Below are 21,236 nucleotides of genomic sequence, written 5' to 3' on the forward strand. Positions count from 1 at the left end.
ACCTCAGAAAGTTTGGCCCACATCAACATGATAGTATGACCCAGTTGCTGCACATCCACGGGGCGAATCTCCAGTTCCACCAGGAGGCCATTTGAGTAAAGTCATTGTGTTCAAGAAGCTAGTTTGAGATGATTTGAGCTTTGTGACATGTGACTGGAAGCAACCATCAGAAGATGGATGTGGTCATAAAGGCATGGACATGATCAGCAACAGTATTCAAGTAGGCTGTGGAGTTACTCAGTTGGTACCAAGGGGCCGAAAGCGCGCCATGAAATTATCCCCGACACCATTACATCCCCAATGACCTGAACTAGGCAGGATGGATTAGTGCTTCCACGTTGTTTACACTAAATTAAATTCTAAACCTGATTTCTAAATGTCACAGCACAGAAATTGGGACTTACCATCATCACCATCAACATTGTCCAATTTGGCGAACCTGTGTGAACTTCCTGTTCTTAGCTGACAGGTGTGGAATCTGCAATGGGTTTCTGCTGCTCTAGCTCATCTGCCTCAAGGTTTGATGTGCATTCACAGATGCTCTCACACATGAAACCCTTGGTTCACTGGTTATTTCAGTTACTGCTGCCTTCCCATCACTTCGAGGAAGCCTTGACCATTCTCATCTGACCTCTGACATCAACAAGGCATTTTCACACAGAGAAACTGCTGCTCACTGGATATTTTCTCTTTTTCAGAGATGTCCCCAGAGACGTTCATGTGGGAAAATTCAAGCAGATCAGCAGTTTATGAAACACTCGGACCAGCCCCTCTGTCACTACCAAACATGCCAAGTTCAAAGTCACTTCATTCATTCCTCTGATGCTCATCTTGAACTTAAGCAGGGCATCCTGACCATGTCTTTTCCTAAATTCTTTGAGTTGCTGCCATGTGACTGTCTAACTGGATACTGCATTAACAAGTAGAACAAAGTGGCGGGTGAGTGGATGCAGAAAAAAAAATTTCAGTGTAAAGTTATGAAACACAAAAGCTTTTGCAAAGCTTCATGTTTTGATTTGTTTTTTGTTGTTGTTTTTTTTAACACTAAACAGTTAAATCCACTCTGAAAAGTGAAGTTATTAAGAGGACGGTGTAAACATCATCAAAATATTATGATTAACATCCATCTGTCACATATTCCAACCCCCCGACTCCAGGAAATAAACTCTTGGGCTAAACTACGCAAGGATGAGAATAAGAATGAAAGATTTGTTTGTACCATTTGCCAGTGAAACCTCTTCCACTACAGAGTAAATAGTGGTTGCTGGTTGTCCTTCTGTGCTGTGACTTAGGAAGGCTCCCACAGACAATAAGCTGCTCACAGGCTGATGACTAAGGAAGGCAACCCGTGGAGGAGTCGTTATGGCAACAGAAGCTTGCCAAATAGACTGTGTTGAAATTGGACAAGTGTGAACACACAATCAATACCCCCCCACACTGCCATATGACATTTTAGGCAAAGGACCTTTTGCAGTAAAATTATGCTCACGGTGGACAACAAGGTCAGCTGAACACGTCGCACTGTCTCAGCACCCGCGCACAACTCTATCAGTCAAAATATCCCCAAATCCACTGAATCATGTGTCCCAGTGCTTCCTCTTGTCTGCTAAAGCATGGTGCTTAAAGTTAAAAATAAAATGGCTTCTTTAAACAGAGATGCTGGAAATTTACTGGTGATTTTATTCAGTGGTGGAAACTTTATATTAACAACATGACATGAACATCTGCATGGTTAACTTTCTAAAAATGTGTCTTAAGCATTACAAAACTGTTAGTGAAAACTAAATATGAAACCATACCAATCATCTTCTTCCTCGTGAACTAATTTCAACTTTGTCAGAGTCAAGTATACGGCGCCGGCACAGCTTTGTAACGAGCCCCGACTTCTGCTCGACAAAAGGTGCAGCCTGTGTTATGTTAGGGAGATAAAAGCATATCGAGTGTACTTTGGTGAGGAGCCGACTCTAAAGCGTTAAACCGTCCTGATTTCTTGGCACTTATTTCTGAACAAGGCAAAATGACAATGTGGTGCACGTCTGATGAATCCGTTTTCTCATTTTCAATAAATACGCAGCAGCTACATGAGAAACAGAAGATGGGCAGCAGTAACAACACACAAAACATTTAAACAATGTAGCTCTGAATACACTATAAAGAGGGAGGTCCTTGTACAGGGCCGGTAATACTTGTTCTGACCAGGTACGTCAGGCGTACCCGTGTAAAGATACATGTGCAAAACATCATGATTATCTGTTCAACAAAAGACAACTTGGTAACAGAACTCCAAACGATCCAAGTTTGGCACATTTTGAAGTGTCCACATCATTTGTTCCGTCGACAGTCGTCCATCCGTAAGGTGCCAATGCTCTGTCAGACGTTTTTTTAAGCATCACACAAAAGTTTCTATGAACATATATGACGGGTAAAAGATATGAGGAGAACAGGATGTTGCTCCGCTATTAAGTTTTAGTTTTTGGTAAGGCAAAAAGGGTGTTTCCGCCATTAGCAGTCGAGAATGGCAGAGAGCAGAGCCATGACAGCCACGCCACAGAAAATGAGCAGTACCTGCATCAGGGAGTGTCTGGAAAAGCAAACAAAAAGATAATAAAACTTTAGACATTGAGACTAATTTGAGCACATTAAAGGAAACCATCTGCCCTTTTTGAAACCACAGAGCCAGTTTTCCATTCCTTGCTAAGTTTTATTCTACTAAACGATCGGTCACAAACTACACACTGGCTCTTTCAGCCATCTCCAATGTCTCCCCCTGTGGCCTCGAGCAAAAACTAGATTAATATGGAGCATGGGAATAAAAAAATGGCCATTTGTTTTAAGGGTGTGCAACCAAAGGACTGATAAGCTCATGCCATGGCAAGGAGTCCATTACCCATCATAAGAATGACTACCACTCCTACAATCCTCTATTCTGATTCCTTTGCACAAACACAGGTAGGACTGAAACTGTCCTGCAGAGCTTTAAATAGCTGCTTTGTTACAAAGCTAGCCTAACCCCCCCCCCCCCCCCCTCCCATAAAAAGGCTAATATATGCTTTCCTTTTACTTCACACTTATAAAAAAAATAAAGTAATTTGTTATTTCAGTTCTATAATTTCATACACGCATCAAAATCAAGATGTTGCTATAATAAAATGCTACTGCAACTAAAAGCAGTTAGGTGTGTCAAAAGATTTCAATATTTAAACCTATTTGTGATGTTGATAGGCTTCTTTATATTAGGCTGAAGCATGTTTTCCATGCAGATTTATTTTAGGTTAAACAACAAATAAACAAACAAAACCCCACTCTGGCTGTTTTGATAGTAAATGCTGGTGTCCCATGTATTAATCCATCTTGGCTCACATTATTGCCAAAGAACACATAAAGATGTGTATAAATATACATGTGGTGTGAGTCAAAGCCGGACGTTCGGTTTCCGGCAATACCAATCACAGATGAACATCTGTTTGTGAAAACATGCAAATTATTAAAACAGATAAAAACAAACAAACAAACAAACATGTGATTTAAAATAATTCTTCTTGTTTGAAATCCATTCGACATGCTGGTTAGACCCCGAGAATAATGCTGTTGATTTCCTCAGTAGCAGTAAAAGCACTTTAATAAAGGACTTCTTTAATAAACATCCATCATACCTGAAACTGGATTCCTCGAGAAGGTCGGGCACTACATTCACCAGGGCTATATAGAGGAAGCCTCCAGAAGTGAAAGGCAATATCCAGCTACTGGCATTTTCTAGGCACAATATGAAAGTCTTCTTACTGAACATGGCGACTGTAAAATGCACTCCAGTTATTAATAATGTGTTTGCTTGTGTGTTGTGTATTGGCCCCATCCTACCTGTGCCTTTTGGTGACTGAGCGCACAGAGCGAAGAAAGCTCCGAGGACCCCAACCAGTGCTGTAGACAGCTGCATGCGAGCAGCACTCCATCTGTCAAACCCGGCCCTCAGCAGAATGGCAAAGTCCCCCACCTGCAGATGATGATGTTACCCACATAAAAAAAATGGGTAAACATTCAGCGTGTTTACAAACACTAGAGCACTTCCATTCTTCCGATACGCCTTAAGCAAAGTAAACTGTACAATTTAGCAGCAACTCTGATCCTCACCTCGTGTGGGATTTCATGGAGCAGGATTGCGAAGGTGGTGAGGAACCCAACCTGCAAGAAATGTATCATTAGTGCTGCTTTGTCCTACACAAAGAGCCTAAAGAAAACCACAACTGAGTCAGGTATGCGTCAATTATTTCTTGTTTTGTTTTTAGCATGAATTAGGGAAGACAAAATCTCAGCAGATCACTATAAGTGAGCTTAAATTTTTTTAGCCACAGTCAAGGAAAAATGAAAATCTCATGAAACAAAAAATGTAGTTCATACATCAGTAAGGTCAAGTGACAGTGAAGGTAACTTAAGCTGGTTTAGGCTTTAAAAAGCTAGAGTAATAGCAGCAATGACCACCTGCTTTTGAAACAAGACCTCATTGATCTGAGGGAAGTTGACAAATTTATAAAGTCCTGATTATTTCATTCTCAAAATAAATATGTTGAAAGCACGATCATAGACCAGTGTGAATGAAAAAAATTGCTAATTTTACACTGTGCTAAATGCACAACGAGTAAACAGAAGACACTGGTGAGATGTCTTGTATGTGCATGTTTGAGACATTGAGTTAACTTCCTCTCTGGCACACGGATCCATAGTTCACGCTGCTTGCCTTATGTCTCTCCAGCTGGACTCCCATCCCACTGCTACAAATATACAATAACTTACTGAAGCGATACAAATTCATGTTACTGCAGTTTGGAGTGCAGATTTTTTTAATAAGACCGTAATGCACCAACTCAAAGGCTGCTCCCACAAGCCGAGGCCGTATATTTCTTCAATTTCAGACACTGTTTCGTCGTTTGGAATAATTATTATTGTATTTTGTATTAAAGTATTTATTATTCAACCTTTTGAAGTGCAAACAACCAACTTTGTATTCACACTTACCCACACTCAGTGGACATTATGTTACTGAGTCTGATGTTTCCTCCTCTGAGGTTCCAATAACAAACCACTGACATGTATTTATAACGCTGTAAAAAAGTATTTGCCCCTTTCTGACTTCTTTTTTTTTTGGTGCATTTTTGTCACACTTACACGTTTGACATCAGATAACCTGAGTAAAAACAAAACACTTTTTAGACGATGATTTTATTTATGCAAGTGGGGGAAAAAGCTACGAGGTGGTTGAATTATTTGTGATTAACCACTCAGTTTCACTTGCCATACCTGCAAAGTGAAGCAGGTTAAAAGATCACCAAAAGTAACATATCATACCTCAATCATGTAAGTGTGACAAATTAAGAAATCGTGAAGGGGAAAATATTTCGGTGCATTGTATAGTTTGTATAGTATACATTATACTTGTATAGTGTAAAACATAAGGCCCGAGGGCCAGAATCAGCCCAACAAAGGCTCCAATCTGGCCCACTGGAAGGAGTGAATAGACTATGATGTTTAAGCTTTCCCCCCTACTTATATTAAAATCACTCAGGAATTAAATGTTTAGTTAAATGTTTTTACACTGACAGAAACGGCACTTTCACTTGTCAGGGCCAGTTCGATGAAAACAGAGTAAAATGTGTGTCTTCAGACAAATATTGCTTCTTGTTCAAGAAACAGAATTTGAGGGGCTGCTACTCGACAGTCAACATTCAAATACAGTATCTGAAAAGCTTCCATTATAATTATAAAAGAGTCCAGCATCAGCTACTGCACTGTATTTACAGTAACCAACTGTCAGTATGTGACTGCAACTTCAGGGAACATCGGCAATTATATTGTAAAACCAGGAGTTCTTTCATGAATATGCATGCAGGAGACTAATTGTGAATAATCACATTCTCACAAAACTACTTTGCTGAATCAGTGTGGTTTTGAATTTGCATATTTTCAGCACAAAACTATCCAGATAAACTAAAACAAGGCGCCGCCACTGTTTTAAAGCACACTTTCGAGACTGTCACAGCTCTGTTGCCATATTGGTTAGCTGGCATAAAGCACACATAGAGCTTGAGTTATTGCTGGACCCAAAATAATAACTGCATCTGAAACCAAGAGCAAAATAAAGAGCAAGCACCTGAGCTTGAAAAAGCAAAGCTGCTAATATTACATGCAGAGTACTTTAGATGTAGGACAAGCTGTTGGCTTTTGTGTGTAAACTACAAAAGAGGTGTCACCTTATCTTACCTTTTTGCTAACCAGGAAGCTCCCAGATACTGCCAGCCCATGGGTGAAGTTGTCAATGCAATTGGCGAGTAGGTTTAGGTATCCACTCATCTGTGACACAGAACACATGACACATATGTCACTGTTAGTCACATTACTGCATATTAGTCAGAACTGAGAAAACAGCAGGAATGGATCACTTCTGTTACAGCACAGCCTCGGCAGAACTCCACCGCAACATTACATCCATGACGTAAAGTGTAGCCATTTTGATGTCTTTTGATGCTAACGAAGATTGCTTTCAGTTTTTTAAAAAGGCACAACGTCAAATATCAGTTTACTTTGTGGACCACATACAACTAAAAAAAAACTATTCTGGAAAATAAAAATAGTTTCTAGTTGACTAAATGCTCGAGACATCTAGAAAATAATTAGCGCAATTTCAGTGTCTTTAGTGTCTCAGTGTTTTTCCACATTTAGTCAGTCTAATCTCACCATAAACAAACACATGAACAGGCCTTGGGTTATGTCCAGATGTCTCCAAATTTGACTTTGGTGAAATTTTTCCATGATGTGACTTATTCTTGCAACACATTTTTTTTAATGGTGCAATAAAGCAGATTTTTTTTGTTTTTTAAATTTCTTCTCTGGAGCTCTGGCCGACCAAAGTTCAGTCTTATCTAACACATGTTTGACACCCACGCCACTGCGAACGAATAAACTAAACATAATAACACATAAAAAGATTTTGGTGATTAACTCTTGACTTTCTCTGCCAACTTTCTTGTTACCGTCTCCAAAAATAAATTGTTTATTATGCTGTCACTAAACACTCCCTGGTTCAAAAAACTCAGTGCTCCAAGCATGATATGTGGGGAAAGTGAAACAGCTTTGTTTTTCAGTAAGCTCCTGCTTTGTCTTTTCAAGGATCCCAGTATTTATTTGCACATACACAAATTGCATGTAAATGCAAAAGCAATGTGGTCCAATTCCCGGCTTGTATACCGCCACCAAACAAACTTTATACACAAAATGGAAAACAAAATTTTAAAAAAAATTAGTTACAAAAAGTTATGACTTTATACTTTTAGCTCAGTTGTGATCTACCCATTTTCACAAATCAAGGTAGGTTAAATATACACACAAAAACACATAAAGACAGACAGACACCTCCCCAGTGTATTCATCAGACTGGTCATATACTGGTGGAAACCCTTATGTATGGGATCACATTTGATCAGATATTAAATTGGTATCACTAACCTTTAAAATCTTTAATACATACGCTATATGTGTAAACAGCAGCACAATCTGTTTGGTGCAAGTATACAAGCTGCGAATGGCACCCCATTGCTTTTGCATTTACGCACGATTTAAGTATGTGCAAATAAATATTTACATACTTGAAAAAGGTAAAGAAGAAGCTTATTGAAAAGGGAAAGAAAAAAAAGAAAACTGGTCCACTTTCACTACATATCATTCTTGTTGCAGTCAGTTTTTAAACGACAGAATTGGATAGGGCGCACCATGTCCAATACAGGGTTGTGACTGAGGGTGAAGTCATATCCCAGCTGTCACAGGATAGGGCAAGGTACACTCTAGGTACACATAGGTCACCTGTCTATCACAAAGCTAACAAAGAAAGACTGACAACCTTGCACACTCCACCTACAGCCAATTTAGAATCATCACCTGGCTGAATATTAGTAGTTATACCTAAATTATTACAATTAGCAAATTAATAAGAAAACACAGCCCAAGCCATCCTAAGAATTCCTCTATAGACACCTCGTGAGGTGAGGACAACCATGTAATTTAAGACACTTTCACTGCTATTTCAATAGGTGTTACAAGGGGCCATAACACCCCCTTAAAAGGGTTTATTTAGGAGAAAAATACATTTTGTAATAATTATACCTGTTATAATAGTTGCTGCTGGTGCATTACTGAGGACCAGCTTTGAGGCAACTATGAATGCTATAGCCATGAGCAGGGATATGGTCCACTCAGCAAACCCCAGCTGGGAAACCCACCCAAAACTAACTTGTATTAGCTACACTTCATTGCCCCCTTCTTAAATAAGGATCTGAAACCTAAATAACCAAGTCCCATCATACTTCACACACCTCAAAGTAGGGCAGGGCAATATGGCCAAAAATATTTATCACAATATATATTTGAAAATTTGCGATAATGATATAACTGATGTGAGACAAAATACTTCACAACTCCACAACTTTATAAGTGCAAAAAATCCCCATCACTTTATTTTCACTTAAACAAACAGCTGTTTTTAACAGTGCAAATGCAAATTTTTCGCTGACAGCTTAACCAAAAGGCACTTTTGGTTAAACATGCAAGCGGACCGGAAATAACGACGGTCTGCTTGCATGTTCTACAAAAAAAAGAAAAAAAATTGCTTTGGTTGCCATCTGACAGACAAAAACGAAACCAGTTCCACATCACTGAAGTGCACGTTTTTAAAAAACAATTCTGGTTAATCTGTTTCATTCAACGATCCGCTTTTGCCCTTCTCATTCTCCTTCGCCGCTATGCTTTTTCCGCCATGTGTGTATGAAAACAAAGGCACTGCGCACATAAGACTGTGAACTTTCCTTTGTGTCCTCTCTCACCCTTAGAATGACCCTCACTCAGCCTGGCTCTGGCTGAGATCTCAAAAAAGGAGTTCTTCATCCCCACTGTCGCCATGTGTTTTGCTCATAAGGAATCGTTGTACGCTTGAGGTTGTGCATCTTTACAATCCATTGCACGATGAGATAACTATTGTTGTGAACGGGCACTATATGAACATTTTTATATTGAATTAACCCATTATTTATGTTACCAACCAGCTTATGAGACATTTTAAAATGTAGCTTATACCCTAAAAAATAAAATTGTTAGAGAAAAAGGCATTGCAAAGGACCCACAACAGAGTCGTTCTACAGCAGAACTGATTATGCAAGTCTCTCTTCCTGGTTTCACTGAACCAACTACGTTGCTATTTATTACTCAGTTGGAGAAAGTAAATTTTTTTTTCTTTAAATATATTTCTTACATAAGCAAACCATGTCAAATTCTTACCCCAAGTGATGCCCCCATCTTTCATCATTTTCTGTCTTTTTGTTAACCGGGATATGTTTTGGTTGTCAGCCTTACCTTGATTTTCTCTGATCCTTCCTGCAAACTCTGCTTGGAGGATTTCCATGACTCAGCATGGTGCCTGTTACTGAGTGATACCACTGCTTTTCCACTGAAAACTGAATTAGGCTGTGTCTGTGGAGGAAAAAAACGGAAGGGGGGGAGAAGGCACAAATGAACACATCTTCTCAACAAGAACTTTAAAAAAAAACAAAAAAAAAAACCTCATTTAAAATACAGTTATGGTCAAAACAGTAAGGAAATGGTAATGCCTGAATCCCACAGTGCAGTAAACAGTCATGTTACTGCTGCTCCTGCCGTGTGTCAAACAGTTCACCCACAGGCAGCTTAACAGCTGGTAAAACATTCTCATTATATTTTGACCTTCTTACATTTGCGCTAATAAGCAGTCGTTTGTACTTTTCATTTGTTTTCTCAGAAACAACGAAATCTCCTTTAAATTCGACTGCCGCTCCATCATGTTTACATTTTCATATTATAAACAAAACAGAACGAGAGAGCGAGAACCATTCATCTTAGGCTATAGGGTTTGTTTTCCGAGAACAGCCAGCTTCCTTGTCCCATTATTCAGAAACCACTTACGCTGCCATTTAAACTGATAGTCAAATTAAATGAGAGGGAAATAGGCTGCTGACTGCTGGTCGCCGAAAGGAAATTTTTGCTCCATGTGTACGATTGAAGCATGAGGAAGTAATAAAGCGTGATGAATTTTGGGGGGTTATCAATCTCCTCCAACAGATTGGAGCTAAACTGTCGGTGCCAAATAGTCTGAGTTTTGCCTAATGAGAAATTCAAAATGACCTAAGAAGCCAGAAAGTGATAAAAATCCTATCTTGACATTTTCCATTTGACTCTGAGGCTCTCCACGCGTTTGTTCGTTCTTCTTAAACACTGACCCAATTAGAGTAAAGAAATTTAGTTCAGCTTGTTATACTTTTTGCTTCCTATGGAAAGATTTGCCACACAATATTATCAGAGAAAACACCTATAACCACCTTCTCGTTCTCTCATTTCCCGTCTCTTGCTGCCTGTGTCTATAAGTTGAGTATTATCCTTTGGACACTCAAATGGCTAAAGCAGCTGCTACACCCCAGCGCTATAAATAGACACCAGTGGAGGAGCTGAGCCATGGACTCCAATCTTCTCCCTCAATAGCAATAGAAAGATAAGAAAGGGAATGAGGCTGCCTTTACAAACGTACTGCTAACAGCCAGTGTGTTTGTCACTTTATATTATCTCCATCAACCCCTAAACAATAAACTTAAACAACTAAGAATGCTACAGTATTTAAAGTTAATAGTTCATTTATAGATATTTAAATAATAACTATAAATAGTTGTTTTTTAAACCAGTGCACATAAATGCCACGTCTCATGTAGGTGAGGTTGTTCATGAGTAAACATATATGTTTACCTACAGGGGATGGTAAAGGCAGAATTCAGATGAATACACATATAAGGTGTTGTGAAAATGTGTTTGCCTCCTTCCTGATTTCCTATTTTGTTGTATATTTGTCACACTTAAATGTTTTAGATCATCAAAAAAATGTAAATATTAGACAAAGATAACACAAGTAAACACAAAGTGCAGTTTCTAAATAATGTTGTTTACTATAAAAGGGGAAAAAAATCCAAAGCTACCTTTTCCCCCCACAAAGACAGAGCAGACACTCACTTTGCTTTCATGCACATATGCCCAAATTTATCACCCCAGATACATCGGTATCTGTATTGTCTGATTTCTGCAAATGATTTCTGATTTCTGATGAGATGACTCAGGAGGGGTGGGTTATTTTTATCCTCCCATGAGGCTCTGTGGAATCACCAACGGCCAACAGTGTTGTGGAAAAAGTATTTGCCCCTTCCTCATTTCTTGTTTTTGCACATTTGTCATGCTTACATATTTAAGATCATTACATTACAATAATGCGGTTTTAAAATTACTATTTCATTTATTAGGGGAAAAAGCTATCCAAACCTGATCTCCCTTGTTAAATTATTAATTCTGACTAACCACATTTTGTGGAAAATTGATTTCAACTCCACTAGGCCCCACCCAGCCCAGATTAATGCCAGAACTGTTGAATCACTTGTATAGATGCTGTGTGACAAAATAGCTCAGAAAGCAGCTTAGAAAGAAAATCATTGACATCTTTCAGTCTGGAAAGAGTTACAAAGCCACAATAACTAGAGAACTGCAGTTAAGATCAGAGGTCATGACTGAACAATAAGAAAGAGACTGAGCAAAAATGGCATCCACAGGAAAGTTCTAAGCCAAAAAAAACCCTGCTGGGCAAAAAGAACACAAAGGCTCGTGTCACATTTGAAGCTGGAATAACTTTGGAATAACCTGGATGACTTGTCATAAATGCTGGAACCATGAATTCTGCTCTCCACCTGAACATCCTGAAGGAGACTCTCCGAACATCAGTTCATCCCCTGAAGCTCAAGCACTTGGGTTATGCTGCAGTACAATGATCTGAAACACACTAGCAAGTTTACCTCTGTATAGTTAAAAAAAAGTGACCTAGTCAAAATCTTGGACTTAAATCCAATTGAGATGCTTTGGTGTGACCTTAAAAATGCCGTTCATGGTCGAATACCCTCCAGTGTGGCTGAAATAAAACAATTCTGTAGAGTGAGCTACAATTCCTCATTGCTATTTACCACAAACACTTGATTGCAGTTCTTGTTGCCAAGGGTGGCACAACCAGTTATCAGGAGCACATACTTTTTCACAGCACTGTTTGGCATTGCAGCCAGACACCAGAGGAACGTATCATTATAGTAGTGCTATCCAACCTCTGAAAAAATGTGCGGCCCAGACGTGCAAATAAAGAAGTGCACGGATGAAAAAGGGACGCACACACAACGGGAGTTTATTTCTCACGTCCAGCGTGAAGAAATGTTTGCACACTGATATAAGCTGAGGGATTTACCCAACCATAATAATAAATGCTAATTAGTGAACATAAGTAGCTGGATATCAGATAAAGAGCTACAACGTTGAGTCACGATATTTTTCGGCTCTTTAATTAGGGGTCCAGATACACAAGTGTATGTGCAAGTACAACCTTATGCTCTAATTTTAAAATCAGTCCAAAAGTCAGTTTTATCCTCCTGTTGTCTCTCATTTGATGATAGGTATGAGGGATCAGTGTAGCTGCACCACATACACACCAATTTCAAAGTGCGCAGAAGTCCAGACCCAGTCACATCTGCTGGGAGCGTCACTTACATGTAAAAGTGCAGCACGAAAGCATAGCTTGGCAGATTAAATTGATCATGAATCTCAGAATAATCACAATATTAATATGAAGCATCAATTTGGAAATGAGATAAAAATTGACCTGACTGTCAAGCTACCCCAAATCACTTTGATCATCATAACCCTATTACTCAGCTGTACGACACGTAGCTGTCCTCCCCTCTGTGCTGATAGTAGTGCGGACATGAGCAGTGTTTGTGTAATTTGTTAGCCTGTTAAATACAACGCTGGAAAACTGGCAACAATGACCCTGTCCAATATACAAATCCTTACAAATGAGCAAATTAAAGAGAAGACATAAAAATCCATCTCTGACAGCACAGTGATGCTGTTAGCATCGTTAGCTTTCTGTGTGGACTTTGCTTGCTCTTTCTGTGCCTATTGGGGTTCTTCCCAGATCCTCCAGGGTGAACTGATGCTTCTAAATTGGCTATAGATGTGAATTTGAATTCTGTCCAGTATCTGTCCCCGATTTGGTCAAATAGCTCACAAAATGGATAGATGGCTATTTCTCTCTCACTGAACAAGAATGCCGATGTGCATATCTCCCAAAATCTCAAGCTGTTGGTGAAAGCGTCATGTGATGTTTCAGTCATAGAAAAAAACTGGCAGAATTATGCTGACTGAACACAAATGCATTCTGCACCAAGCATACCAATGAAAAGATAAATATGTGAAGGCTTGTATTGACATGTGTGTGCGCAGCACTGAGCATATTCTTCTGAAAACGCAGCATTTCAGCAGAAATACTTACAGTCGAGTTAAAATTCAGGTCAGAAACTGAAGTGGAGTTCTTGGGGCTGTCTTGGTCTGGGAACATTTTCTCCAGGAGCAGGAAGGCCAGCAGACCGATGATTACCCACAAGCCTTGTGTCATGTAGTGGTTTTGTTTACCAGCTGGAAGGGTAGCAAACAGACTGCAAATAAGGCTGAGAGAGCAAATACACTTCATAAGATGCTTCAGGAGAAGCAGACTGTTAACAGTGAAAGCAAGCTGGTGTCTAAATATTACAATGATAGTAAACATTATTAGCAATTATAGAAGAATAGGTCAAATTGAATAGAGGTGGTGAAGGCACTGGTGGAAAGGAGACCCACCTGAAGAGCCAGAGAGCTCCCAAGCCTCGGGAAGTAGGTGGAGGAATACATCACCCAGGAGACCACCAATAGCAAAGCTCAAGAGCTGTTTCAGCTTATGGCATCCAGCTGACAAAACACACACACACAAAATATCAAGGTAACAATTATTTTGCAGAGTAAAAGTTATAAATAATTTTATACAATTTTCATGTTTTTGGTTTACAATTACAAGCACAAACTGATTCCACTTTCCACTCATCAACTAATCATTTTGTCACAAGAGACATTAATACACAAGAGAATCTCTGGCTCACCTTACTAATATTAACCATGCTTACTCACGCGCCCTGTTTTTATTCCTGAGGAGTTTCCTTGGTAATGACTAATGTCTCACAGCCTAAAATACACATTTGGCCTGCCACGTTCTTTAGGGTGGGGCACCTGAAAGAGGCCTCAGACTGACCTACAATAACATGTCTAGTTACTGAAGCTCAACAGTAAAAACCTCTCTCACTCTTCAACCATATGTTAACTGGTTAAAATTACAGGCAGGTATTGTAAGGGTACATTACTGCCTGCCAGGGATGGGTACTAATGCCTGGTACTAAACAGGCAATGGGGTGAAATGTTAAATAATGAATAAGCTCTGACGTAATTGGTTCTGCTCTCAGGACTGGGGGAGGATGTAATGCATTTTCACCATTTCCAATCTAGAAACTTCTCTTGTAGACTGCGTGCGAGGCCCACTGGCACAATGCTGCACATGTATCGAGACCCTTCGTTTAATAACAACCACAAACGAGAATGCAACATACAAAAATGTGTCTAGAATTCAACACCACTCACTGCCACAAGCGCTGCAAGTCTTTTCTTGTCAGGGCAGAAATGACTAATATCTTGAAATATCTAGCGGACATCACTTACTGATAATGTCGTTTTCCACTGCCATGTCCAAAACAAGGAAAATACTGCATGTGACTGCACAACTCAGTATTTCTCATTGAAAATCCACTGCACAAGTAGTGCCAGATCTATTAGTCTCAGATGTACAAAATTTTGGTTCCAATTAGAAAATGTCGGTACGTGAATAAGTTACGACTAAGGTGCTAAACATCACAGTGCCTCAGTGCAGCCTCACAGAGCTGTTGGTCCGGCTTCCATTTTCCCGCCTATCGGGCATTTCTTCTTTCATTTTTATTTGGTGTGGACCTGGGTGACCTTTAGACTGACAGTTTGAGAGTCTTTCTGTTCAGTATGGTATTTTAATGCCTCGTGGCAGGGGGGTGGAATCATTATCATGAGGTCACCACAGGAGACGATCTGTTTACCAGGAAGCAGCAGTTTTCCAAAAGGTTTGAGTACCCTTCACATTAAACCATGAGGAATGTGCAGCTGGGTTTAGGAGAGGCTGACCAGAACTACTTGTTGATCATACCGGGATTTATTATTCAACAGCTGGAAATCTGGAGATTTTAGCTATATCGTTGTAAGAAGCTTTGAGAATCAGCGATGCCAGGTCAGACTTCTGTAACTGTAACATACTTCCTTGATTCACTACAAGCATTTGAAGTCTGAACTCTTGTCCTTTAAAACACTGCCATCTCGGTTTATGTTGACTATTGACTATACTATTGTCAAATGTATTTTTGAGCAAGTAAAAAGGATTATAAATCTAAAAGTTTTGGCCAATTGGTGACAACTAGGGACAAATAACCCTCTAGGGAATGCCCAGACTGGTCGGCGAACTTTTATGAGAATACACATATTTTTGGTTGGCAGATGGTCACCAAGCAGTCTCTACACCCATGTGACTGAGGTCTTCCATATTTACATCACCAAGTAACAATGCAATGCCATAAAGCCCCGCAGAGCAATTATTTAGTGTGCCCTCAAAGAAAGAATGATAAAACGAAATGTTCTCTTGTTGGCTGCAAGACCAAACACAAGACTGCTCATGCATTCCTCGACATCAGAGCAACTGAAGACTCAGTGGGCGACCTTTACTGTAATAGCTATGTTAGCTCAAGAGAAATCTTTTTATGTTTAAGGTTAACAACATCCAGCGTGACAAGGGTTACCATCTGTTGTCTTCATTCTGTGTGCATGTTGATTATATTTAATACAATTACAGTCCCGCCAACTGTGTTATTGTTTACATGTGTGTTTTGTTTGTTTTCACTGTCAGATGCATGAACATGAAACAGTGACACAAACGCAGCCCATTAAAACAGGTGCACCCTAGCTTTTGTTATGCCAAATGACCCTCACAGCATTGTCTATTGTTTCACCTACACAAATATGTGTGATCGGCTTCTCTTGCATAGCGTCACATATGGTAAATGTCTATGCAGGTTTATCATTGCAGTTATAAAATACATGTTATAATATAAATAATGCACAGGCATACTGATGTTGCACATCGTCTCTCTCACCTTCTGTTTTGAGGGCTGCTCCAGCTTCAATGGGAATGACAAGAAGGGGGAAAATCCCACTGAGGCCTACAGCAACAGAGCCCACGAGAGACAGGAGCCAAATATGAGCACGCTCACTGGCTAAGAAGTCTGCTACTGCCTGGAGGCCTGGGAGGTCATCTGTCAGGCTGGGGCCTGGTCCTGCAGCTGTGGCCGTCGCATGAGCCATAACTGTTTGTGTCATCTTCTGGTTGCTCGATGCCCCCCTGGAGGTCAGCATCAGCAGGGCAACCGGGATAAACAGAGCCGCTACAGCCCAGCTGGGCCTCCAGTAACATCCACCTTTCATCCGTTCCAAGGTCCGAAAAATACTTGCAACCAGTAATTCTGTAAAGGAAGGAAACTATAACAAAAACAGGTCTTCTCTGTAGCTTATAAATGTACTTTTAAAAAAACAACAAAAAAAACATATAATTAAACTGAAAACTTCTAAAACCTTTCAAAACGGTTAATCTTTGCAGCTGAGTAGATGGAATTGGTGTTTCTGCTGCAGTTTTTTTTTATTTTTATAATAAAATAAAATGAAAAATGAACAGAAAGATTGTGTTTCAATCTACAAACATCCTTCTGAAGAACAGCGATTATTTCCATGGAACAATTTCTTAAAAGTTATAAATCACACACAGTACTGTGAAAAAAATCTTGAGTCACCCCTCATTTCTTTTTATTTCGCTCAAAGGAAGCCAGGCTCTCTCAAGCTATTTCAAAATGTGTCCACTCATTTTTTCAGCCCAGTTCTTGACCCTTAACATTTTCATAGGACTTTTTTTTTGGAGCCAATTAACACTGACCTATGAAGCATAAAAAGAGATTAACAAGTGTTCTGTTTACACATATCGGACAACTTTTAACCAGAAGTAATTTCAAATTATGTCTTTAGTCAGTTCCAAAAAAACAAAATTTTATTCCAGTTTCTTTAACAGAATCTAAAAACAACAAAGATTTCACAGTTTGCCAAGCATAAAAAGTTTGTTTGGTTTTTTTTGCACTAGGAAGGTGATTCCCACAGACCTAATACCGTAAAACTTCACATATCTCAGTATGGTATGAAGAGAATCCTTAACAATTTGAGAAAACTGGACAAGTGGAGGACAAAAGAAGAAGTGGGAGGCCTAAAAACTGTCTATAACGGATGGAACAGTATCTAAAAATCATGTCCTCAAAAAGAAAGAAAGAAAGAAAGAAAGAAAGAAAGAAAGAAAGAAAGAAAGAAATTATTCCCAAAGAGTAATGTCTTTAAGACATATATAAAAAAAAGAAAGAAAAAAAAACACACACACCAAAGACCTGACACAGGACCTAAGATGATCCCGGTACTGTTCACTGAAGGCTCACCAGAAATGACCTCAGTGTAAAGGAAACGGAAAAGCTGAAGTATGTAATTACACATCATAAAGTCAAAGATAACTTTTAAAAAGACGAGTATAGGCCCTGAGGCCCTGATAGTAAAAAAGACTACATTTTATGTATGTATGTATGGCAAACTACATACACAAAAGACTACAAATGCAAAAGTTCGCGCTGACGTCTATTCCAACGTAGGAAGTGTTATGAACAGCTGATCGGATCGGTAAAGCGTGTTTCTGGAATATTATGTTTTTGTTCCTGCAAGCGCTTTTTATGCAGTTTTTGCAAAGCTTTATGTGGAAGGAAACCGTGACCGAGGACAAGCTGATGGCATCAGATGTAAGTACAACTCCTCCGGTTTCATATGCAAAACAAATTATTGCGCTAGCTTACGCGGTTCAGGTTCTACAGGGATTTAAAAATAGTTACACAAAACGGAGCGTGCTGCTCTGACCGGCTTTAAAGGGTTAACAATGACTTTAAAAAATAATATAAAATAGTGTGCAACACCACTGAAGTTTTTTTAACCTCTCTTTTCAACCAACGGCAGTCACTCTCCTCTCCAAATAACTTCTGCTTAGTTTTCCGAGCTTCCTTCGGGTCCTCTTAATCAGCGGTCTCCAACCTTTTTTGCGCCACGGACGGTTTATGCCTGACAATATTTTCACGGACCGGCCTTTAAGGGGTCGCGGATAAATGAGGGAGGGGCTAATAATCGGCTCAGTCATTTTTAATGATCGTTGAAAGCCCAGATCGTAATCGTGATTAAAATTCGATTAATTGAGCAGCCCTAACGCAATGCCACCTGGAAAGTGTCTGTTTTGCAACACCTTCCAAACACACTGCCAATGAAGTAACAGCATACCTGGATAGAAAAAAAGCACACAAACACAAACAGAACAAATAGCAGCAACATTCAAAGAAGAGCTTTGAATGTCTTTCAGGAAGCCTGGAGAACTATTCCTATATTTCCATTTGTGTTAGTATTTAAGTGGAAAAATATTTAGAAATGAAAGGTGACTTTAGACATTTGCCCAGCACTGTAAACCAGGACCAGTATACACTATATACTGTGTATGTAAGTACTGGGGGATGACACAGTTTTATTACTGGCGCTGTACGCCACCACAAGAGATCTGAAATTAGACATGTCAAGACGAAACTCAAGTGCAGGTTTTCAGAGTTAAATCCACGGTTTCATGAAAACTATCATACTAACTATAGATATTAAGATATTACTGCCATTTTTTATTGCCTCAAAAAAAAAAAAACTTAAATAAAATCATTCTAAATAATACAAGCTGCTTTTACCTCTTGTTGTTGGTTTACTAGAACTGGGAGCACTGATCCAAATATCAATAGTATCAATAGCAATGGTGGTTAACACCTCAAACATGCACTATGAAAAATGTCTGAAACTTTTTGTGTTGACTGCCACGTCCATTGTATTTATAACCTATTGAACTTTTAAACACAAGAAGCTGACCTGCTTTAGAGCATTTACAAAAAAACTCCACTTTTAATATGCATGAAAAGATGAAAGGTGTGTTTTGTTACCAAATTATTGTGAAAAGTGAGAAAAAAAATCAAGTGCTTCAATTTGCTATGATGATACTTAACTCATAAGTCATAACACACTGAGGTCCACTCCATAAGCTGCCTTGTAGGCTAAAAATATCAGTATTGATATTGATATTTCCAATACCTGCACTGTATTTACTTGATATTTGATTGATACCAAAATTTGCAATCTGGCCGAGCACTACTATTTACAGCATTTACAGCCTGTATCTGTCCACAGCTTTTGTCCACTAACAAAAACGAGACTATAAATTATTATAGAGCTGTAATTCATAAACCCTTCCTATAATTTGTATATACAAGAATACCCTCAAACATAAGCCAAGAGTATCCCTGTATTTATTAGGATAAACTGTAACTTAAATACGGTGTTAGGTAACAGTAGCACTACACATACTGGTCCCATTAAAACATCTGTGGATTTGATTTTTACTCAACTTCCATCAATAAATAGAAACTTTTTAAACTCTCGGTAAACACTGGAGGCATTAAAAAGACTTTGGCATACATGTGACAAAAGTTCAGCTATGCTGGAGGAAGAAAGTTCCAGAAATAGCAGACAGACTTCCTCCTGGCAGGAGCCTATTGATATTTTTGTACAAGCCTTTTTTTTTAACAGTGACTGCGAAAAGTTTAAGTGCCTTTAATTTATTATCGATTAATCACATTTTTGCAAGGGGGAAATGTATAACACGTTTACGTCGCTGTTAAACATCCAGTTTGACACTTCCCTGCTTGGGATTTCCCTGGAATTGCAGATTTAAGCAGCACGGAACATACGCAGTTGCGCTGTGATATTAACCGCAGAGAAGATGCAAGGACGGTGGTGAAAAAAGTCGCAAGCAGTGCGGCAACTTAAAAAAAAAGCGGTTAACTCAAAGTTGTGTCAGCCAAGTTTACACTTGGGGTCTGGTTAGCAGGCTAACGTTAGCCCGTAAACGTGCAGACGGGCACAGCTACAGAGATTAGCCTCGCTGACACGCAGCCACTTCACATTAATGCTAACCCTGCTATAGCTAGCACCAATTTCACAAACTTACAGATGGCGTCAGTGGTCAGGAAACCAAAACAAATAGCAGTCAGCATGTGGCTTTTTTTTTATTTATCTCTAATACCTTGTGATTTCGGCAATCTTTGCACCAGTGTGTCCCTGCCATCCAGGCCGGCTTGATAAAATGCAGGCTGAGTTCCTCCAGACTCCAGCTGCTGCTGCTCCTGCAGACAGGGATCCGTTAGCTGCAGCGCACCAGAGACTGCGGGTCACCGCGGCTTCCCCAGTCTCCGAACCATACGCTGCTCCAGACAGCCACGTATCAGGATCATGGAGGGGAAACATAAACAACAGAGGAGAGGCACAGCATGGATCCCGCCCCACCAAAACGCTCCAGGAAGTAACTTTATTGCCCCCCTCCCTTCTTTCACTCGGGACCCTTAAGCTCTCTAAATCAAGGCCAAATATCAGCATACTTTTCTTGCTCGGGTAATTTTTATTTTTACTTCAGTGAAATGGCGGGATGTAACTAGATACCACTAGCACAAAAAAATCAAATCCTAACCCAAAAGAATTGTATAATTGGTAAGAGTGTTTGAAACAGATTTCAGAATCGACTGATCCGATTAGTCGAACAAAAAAAAGATTATTTGCATCAAATATAAAAAAAACATGCCTCCCATGTTTTTCTTTTTTTAATGAGAGTAAACTGAATAAGCATTTGTTTGTTCTGCAAAGTAAGACAAATAACTATTATTGTGCTTTAACAGTTTACACTTTAAGTATATATAATAATAATTTTAATTAGCCTATAACAGAACAGATAATTCATGTTATCTATAAAGAAAAGTTTGGCTACCATCAGTATAGTCCATCACAGGTGTAAAATGTAGAAGAAACAGCTATATACAGTTGTGGTCAAAAATTTACATACACTTGTAAAGAATATAATATAATGGCTCTACCGAGTGTCCCGTTATTTCTAAAACTCTGATTTTTCTCTGATAGAGTGATTGGAACAGATGCTTCGTTGTCACAAAAAACATTCATGAAGTTTGGTTCTTTAATGACTTTATTATGGGTTAACAGAAAAAAGTGATCACATC

The 21,236-nt window shown here is 39.3% G+C and overlaps 1 protein-coding gene across 2 annotated transcripts; it reads right to left on the reverse strand.

Moving 5' to 3' along the window:
- Nucleotides 1–1,657: 1,657 nt before the first annotated feature.
- slc39a13 (solute carrier family 39 member 13) lies at nt 1,658–20,393 on the reverse strand. Of its 2 annotated transcripts, none has more exons than XM_085455337.1 (10): nt 20,255–20,393; nt 16,173–16,538; nt 13,759–13,866; nt 13,415–13,557; nt 9,391–9,507; nt 6,253–6,342; nt 4,129–4,179; nt 3,859–3,991; nt 3,654–3,753; nt 1,658–2,581 (listed from the first exon to the last, which is right to left on the reverse strand). In XM_085455337.1, the coding sequence occupies exons 2-10, from the start codon at nt 16,498–16,500 to the stop codon at nt 2,503–2,505; spliced, it is 1,149 nt and encodes a 382-aa protein (XP_085311463.1). In that variant the 5' UTR covers nt 16,501–16,538; nt 20,255–20,393; the 3' UTR covers nt 1,658–2,502. The 2 variants fall into 2 exon arrangements, with proteins under 2 accessions (XP_085311463.1, XP_085311456.1); XM_085455330.1 differs by having other exon boundaries at nt 16,173–16,554.
- Nucleotides 20,394–21,236: the final 843 nt, after the last annotated feature.

The sequence above is a fragment of the Copadichromis virginalis genome, linkage group LG1 (genome assembly GCF_057382275.1).
Source record: "Copadichromis virginalis isolate Kocher_CV1m ecotype Utaka linkage group LG1, C_Virginalis_male_GT1.1, whole genome shotgun sequence".
Taxonomy (NCBI): Eukaryota; Metazoa; Chordata; class Actinopteri; order Cichliformes; family Cichlidae; genus Copadichromis; species Copadichromis virginalis.